Genomic DNA, 7,008 nt, shown 5'->3' with positions numbered 1-7,008 from the left:
AGTTGAATCATCGTAAGATATGTGAACATAAATTAACTTGTTATTGTCTTCTATCTCTCAAAATAATCCATATTGTAATTCATATGATTTTGGGTTACGTTTGAGATAAGTTTCGTTCTTTAAAATCTCTTTAAACAATCAATTTATATCATCCAATTCTGGATCTACTTGAGATTTATATTTATTCTTAATATGATTATTAATTAACTGATTGTATTTTATAATTCAATTTTGTAGCATAACCATGGTGAGATTAATATGCCATAACAATTATATCAGAACATATAAAATAAATATTTTCGTTAGTGTTAACAGTTAATATATTTTTGTTTAATGAAGTTCAACTAACTTTATAGAATGTTACAATAATAATATGCAATGATCTCCAATATACAATACTGAGATTATCCTCGACTGTCTAAATAATGATATGGTATATCTTTTACTAATTTTAATTTTTTATTTCCTAAATAATAATGAAGTTCGATTCTTTTTGAAAATTTACATATTTTCCAATACAGCCAGTTTTAAACATACAACATGTTTAAATTTAAGAAAATATTCTTTTATACATGAAATAATCTTATATAGTTAAGCATCTCGTAAAATTTTATTTACTTGTGATTAATGTTTGTTCTTTTATATTTGAGTTACATCCATTAATTTTATTGTATTGTTATAATATAGTTCGCTATGACAAATCTTGCAAAGCTTGAGTTTTTAGCTCTTGACATTACTGGAAAAAATTATTTGTCATGGGTATTGAATGCTGAAATCCATTTGGATGCTAATAATCTTGGTGATACTATTAAGAAAGGAAATAAATCAACTACCCAAGATAAGGCAAAAGCCATGATTTTCCTACGCCATCATATCCATGAGGCTTTGAAAACTGAATTCCTTACAGTTAAGGATCCACTTGTTCTTTGGACCAAATTGAAAGAAATGTATGACCACCAGAAAACGGTAATATTACCGAGAGCTCGTTACGAGTGGATTCACTTAAGATTGCAAGACTTTAAGTCTATAAGCGAGTATCACTCGGCAATGTTTAGAATCACGTCACAACTGATTCTGTGTGAAAATATTACTGATAAGGAGATGTTGGAAAAGACATTCTCCACCTTTCATGCTTCAAATATGTTGCTGCAACAACAATATCGTGAAAGGGGTTTCACCAAGTATTCTGAGCTTATATCTTGTTTGCTTGTGGCCGAGCAAAATAATCAACAATCCATCAAAGGCAAAGGAAAAGAAATTGAGACACATTTCACATATGATGATGGGAGTGTTGATATCCCCGGTGGTCAAAAAGACCTTAATGAAGATACTCACATGGATGTTGGTGATTTTACTAATGATGCAACTAAATTGGATTATGATTATTTCCTTGTTGATTCAACTAATTTGGATTCTAGTGATATTTTAGCTGATACAACCCAGTTGGATGCTTGCGATTTTTTTCACATATGAATGATTTGATTTAAGTTATGCTATTTACTTAATGTTTATTTTAGACTTTATGTTTGAGATTGTGTTTTTGTTTTGAAGCACACTAGACGTTATGTTTTGGTTTTTTTTTATGCTTGAAGTATCTTGAATGTTTTATTTATGCAACTTTATTTTATTTTATTTTGAAGCATATGGAGTGGTTAACTAAACTCCATATTAATGGTGAAGATATATGTTTAATAGATAGTGCAACCACACATACAATTCTCAAGAAAAGGAACTATTTTTCTAATTTAGTTATAAAAGAAGCAAGCGTTAGTACTATATCTGGTAGTACAAAATTAATTTATGGTTTTGGAGAAGCTTGTGTTCTGTTACCTGGTGGAACACAATTTAAATTTAACAATGCTTTATTTTCCCCATTGTCTCAAAGAAATCTAATAAGCTTTAAAGATATTCGTCTAAATGGATATCATGTTGAGACAATAAGTGAGGGGCATAATGAGTACCTTCAAATCACAAGTATGAAATCGGGTAAAAAGCATGTATTAGAAAAGCTACCCGCGCTTGCCTCCGGTTTGTATTGCACTAAAATTATTGCAATTGAATCTAATATGGTCATAAACAAGAAGTTTATGGACAAAGAAAACTTTATGGTTTGGCATGACCGGTTAGGCCATCCCGGGTCAATAATGATGCGAAAATTTATAGAAGATTCATGTGGGCACTCATTAGAGAACCAAAGGGTTCTTCAAACTAAGGACATTACATGTGTTGCATGCTTAAAAGGCAAGTTGATTACTCACCCATCACCAATTAAAATGGGGAGTGAATCCCTTACTTTTTTGGAAAGAATATACGGGGATATATGTGGGCCTATACACCCTCCTAGTGGACCATTTAGATATTTTATGGTGCTAATTGATGCATCAACGAGATGGTCACATGTGTGCTTACTATCAAGTCGCAATATGGCATTTGCACGACTACTTGCCCAATTGATAAGGCTAAGAGCACATTTTCCAGATCACCCCATTAAGAAAATTCGATTGGATAATGCTGGTGAATTTACATCCCAATCATTTAATGATTATTGCATGTCTATTGGGATAAGTGTAGAGCATCCTGTACCTCATGTACATACACAAAATGGGCTTGCCGAATCGCTTATCAAGCGACTTCAAATGGTTGCAAGACCGATGATTATGAAATCAAAATTACCAGTTACTTCTTGGGGCATGCGATTTTACATGCAGCAACACTAATTCGCATCAGACCAACGAGTTATCATACTTCATCCCCATTAAAATTGGTTTTTGGTCAGGAACCAAATATTTCCCATTTAAGGATTTTTGGTTGTGCCGTATATGTTCCAATCGCTCCACCACAACTCACAAAGATGGGATCTCAAAGGAGGCTAGGAATATATGTTGGGTATGAATCAGCATCTATCATTAAGTATTTAGAGCCATCAACGGGAGATTTATTTACGGCTCGATTTGGTGATTGTCATTTTGATGAATCAACCTTCCTAACATTAGGGGGAAATGAAAAACAGCTGGAAAACAATATAATTTGAAATGAACTATCATTATCTCATCTTGATCCTCGAACTAAACAATGTGAAACGGAAGTTCAAAGGATAATTCATTTACAAGAATTAGCAAATCAATTACCAGACGCATTTACTGACCTGAAGAGAGTGACTAAGTCACACATACCAGCTATTAATACTCCAATAAAAATTGGTGTCCCTGATGGACAACCACGTATTGGTAATGAGTCTAATGCACGCCTAAAGCGTGGTAGACCAATCGGTTCTAAAGATAAAAATCCTCGAAAGAAAAAAAGGGGCAAGTAATGTAGATGGTCTTGTCGAGGTAACTTCAATGCCTGAAAAGGAGTCTCTTGAAGAGACACTAGACATAATGGTTCTTAAAGAACCTCAGGTACCTAAAAACGAAGAGATCCCAATAAATTATATTATGTCTAGAAAGGTATGGGACCGAAATATAGTCGACGTCGATGACAATTTTTCATACAATGTGGTGCTAGAAGTAATGGAAAACAATGAGGATCAAGAACCAAAATCTGTCAATGAATGTAAAAATAGAAAAGATCGGCCAAAATGGAAAGACGCAATTGAGACAGAATTAAATTCCCTTGCGAAACGAGAAGTTTTTGGACTTGCAGTCCATACACCTGAAAGTGTAAAGCCCGTTGGATATAAATGGGTCTTTGTGCGAAAACGCAATGAGAAAAATGAGACTACGCGATATAAGGCACGATCGGTAGCACAAGGATTTTCTCAAAGACCTGTAATTGATTATGAGGAGACATATTCTCCAGTGATGGATGCGACGACGTTTCGTATCTTATTAGTCTGGTAATACAAGAAGGGATTGATGTGCGTCTAATGGATGTTGTGACAGCCTACCTTTATGGCTCACTTGATACCGATATTTACATGAAACTTCCGGAAGGTTTCAAATTGCCAACATCATGTAAATCTAGTTCTCGAGAACATCTATCAATTAAGTTAAACAAATCTTTATATGGGCTAAAACAATCTGGACGTATGTGGTATAATCGCCTTAGTGAATATTTGCTGAAAGAAGGATATAAAAATGATTCTGTATGTCCATGTATTTTTATAAAGAGGTCAGAATCCGAATATGTCATAATTGTTGTATATGTCGATGACTTGAATATAATTGGACTTCCGGGAGAGCTCCAAAAGGCGATTGAGTACTTGAAACAAGAATTTGAAATGAAAGATCTTGGAAAGACAAAGTTTTGTCTTGGGTTACAAATTGAACATCTTAAATATGGAATCCTTGTGCACCAAGAAAATTACATAGAAAAATTACTCAAAAGATTTTATATGGAGAAATCGCATCCATTAAGTACTCCGATGGTTGTAAGGGCACTGGATGTTGAGAAAGACCCATTCCGACCTCCGGGAGATGGAGAAGAAATTCTTGGTCCAGAAGTACCATATCTAAGTGCAATTGGTGCACTAATGTTTCTTGCTAGCCATACACGACCGGATATATCGTTTTCTTTAAACTTATTGGCAAGATATAGTTCATGCCCGACAAGGAGACATTGGAATGGGGTCAAACAAATATTTCGATATTTCCAAGGTACTAAAGATATGGGTTTGTATTTCACTAACCAATGGAAAACAAGTTTGGTTAGTTTTGCAGATGCAGGTTATTTTTCTGATCCTCATACAGGTCGATCTCAAACTGGATATTTGTTCACATATGGAGGTACTGCAATTTCATGGCGTTCAGTAAAGCAGACCATCACTGCTACTTCATCTAATCACGCGGAAATAATAGCAATCTATGAAGCTAGTCGATAATGTTTTTGGTTAAGAAGGGTAATACAATATATTCGTGGATCTTGTGGTATTTATTCCGAAGACGAGGGGCCGACAGTTTTACATGAAGATAACGCAGCATGCATTGCTCAACTTAAGGAGGGCTATATCAAAGGTGACAAAACCAAACATATTTCGCCAAAGTTCTTTTTCACACATGATTTGCAAAAGAGTGGAGATGTTATCGTCCAACAAATTCGTTCCAGTGACAATTTAGCGGATTTGTTTACCAAATCACTCCCGACCTCAACATTTAAGAAACTGGTTCATGGATCGGGATGCGTCGATTCAAGGAGCTTAACTGATTCTCATCAGGGGGAGAAAATACACGCTGCACTCTTTTTCCCTTAGCTAAGGTTTTGTCCCACTGGGTTTTCCTGGCAAGGTTTTTAATGAGGCAACATAAAGCGTATGAAGTTGATAATCAAGGGGGAGTATTATGAATATAGATACTATTGTGTTTCTTATTATGATTATCATCTACTAAATATAGATTGGCTTGTTCCTTAAGTTTTCCTCTTTTTATAAATACCTATTGGTATTTCATTGTATGATACACCAATTAATAATATAAACTTGTTCTCTCCCTAATTCTCTTCTCATCTTCTTGCTAGTAGGCTTGTTATAAAACAAGGAAGACTTCAATAAATGGCTAAATCATTCTAATTGTAGTTGGTCAGCCTAGTAAAGGGGTCATGCCTCGCAAAAATTGTAAAGATAGAAACGAATGTCGCAGGTCGCTTGCTAGCTGCTTTCAATAATTCCCCTTTATTTTATTTTGTTTTTTCTTTCAGTATATAACAAAGGGTAAAGTTAAAATACAAAGGGCAACAAAAATGAGAATAGTGAGAATGAATCTAATCCATTGATCTTAAATTTGGATGGTGAAGATTAATTTAAAAATAAAATTTGATGAAAAGGGCAAGAAGGTAATAACCCACTTATGATAACTTTCTCTCTCAACATGCAATGCACATATCAATTCCTCGATCATTTTAAAACTTTTATAACTTTTTCATACGACATTTTTTTTATAAATTTTTTTACCATAATAACAAGTATTTTTTTTCTTTAATATGAATATCATATTGTTATATACAAATAAAAAAAAGTTGATGGGTTTTTTTTCATATTGTGTTATTTGGTTGTCCATTGTGTTTTTTAATTGGGTTTATAATGCATCATGTTATTGATTTTGGTCATTGTGCTTTTCACGAAAGACACGATGACATGATCTTTGGTTTAATTTTTATCCTTAATATGAGTATCAAATGAAAAACACAATAACCTCATTGTGTCTTTGTGCTTAATATTTGTTTTTATACTTATATTTGTGTTTTAGTCATTGTACTCAATATTCACTTAATTTGAGAAAAATGTATTATGTTCATTGGTATTAAGTTCAAGTCATTGTGTAATATGTAGATTCCATTGTGTTTTACGTTTAGGTCATTGTGTTATATGTATTTATCATTGAGTCTTACGTTTCAGGTCATTATGTTGCTATATGCATTCATTATTGTGTTTTACGTTTCAGGTTATTGTGGAATATGTATTCATCACTGTGTTTTATGTATTTGATAATTTGTTAGTATTTTTCATTATATTATTACACAACGGCGTTATTAGTATTAAAAAAAACACAATGATCAGTTGAAAGACACAATAACGAAAAAACACAATAACAAACAGAAAGACACAATGGCAAGAAAAAACACAATGATGTAGATTATTTTGTATTCTTATATAATAAAACCATACTCATATTAAAGATAAAAAAACGTTTGTTATTATGGTGAATTATATTTAAAAAAAAATATCATATGAAAAGTTATAAACGTTTAAAAATGATGGGGGAATTAACATGTGACTTGCATGTGTATAGAGAAAATGTGTACTATTACTTTTATACCATTTTTCCTTTGGTCCATACCTGACACATATCAATTAAACTAGACGGGTGCCCGCGTGATGCGGCGGGAAACAAAAATTCTAGTAATCATGTAACAATTACGGATGTTCAAGGTTCATTTGAAACTTGAAAACGTTTAAACTAATCACCACTTTTGATTAGCAAGTTTCTGAATGTTCAAACTATAGCAAACAATTCAATTTACAATTTATACCAAAAATAGGCCATATAAAACCAAACCAGACTATAAACTTAT

General features: G+C 33.0%; 1 protein-coding gene across 1 annotated transcript; it reads left to right on the top strand.

The window, feature by feature from the left end:
• The first annotated feature begins 693 nt into the window (after nt 1–693).
• On the top strand, nt 694–1,473 carry LOC143555909 (uncharacterized). The gene has a single exon (XM_077045378.1). It carries the CDS (start codon nt 694–696, stop codon nt 1,471–1,473), a length of 780 nt encoding a protein of 259 aa, XP_076901493.1.
• The last annotated feature ends 5,535 nt before the right edge of the window (nt 1,474–7,008 follow it).

This window comes from Bidens hawaiensis, unplaced genomic scaffold, assembly GCF_021521415.1.
Source record: "Bidens hawaiensis isolate Kalapana, Puna unplaced genomic scaffold, B.hawaiensis_p1.1 tig00001032_1, whole genome shotgun sequence".
NCBI lineage: Eukaryota > Viridiplantae > Streptophyta > Magnoliopsida > Asterales > Asteraceae > Bidens > Bidens hawaiensis.
The sequence above is the reverse complement of the archived record's forward strand: the minus strand, read 5'-3'. Positions and strand labels throughout refer to the sequence as shown.

Excerpts from the sequence above, each read along its gene's own strand:
- LOC143555909 (XM_077045378.1), top strand. The coding sequence starts at position 694 with ATGACAAATCTTGCAAAGCTTGAGTTTTTAGCTCTTGACATTACTGGA.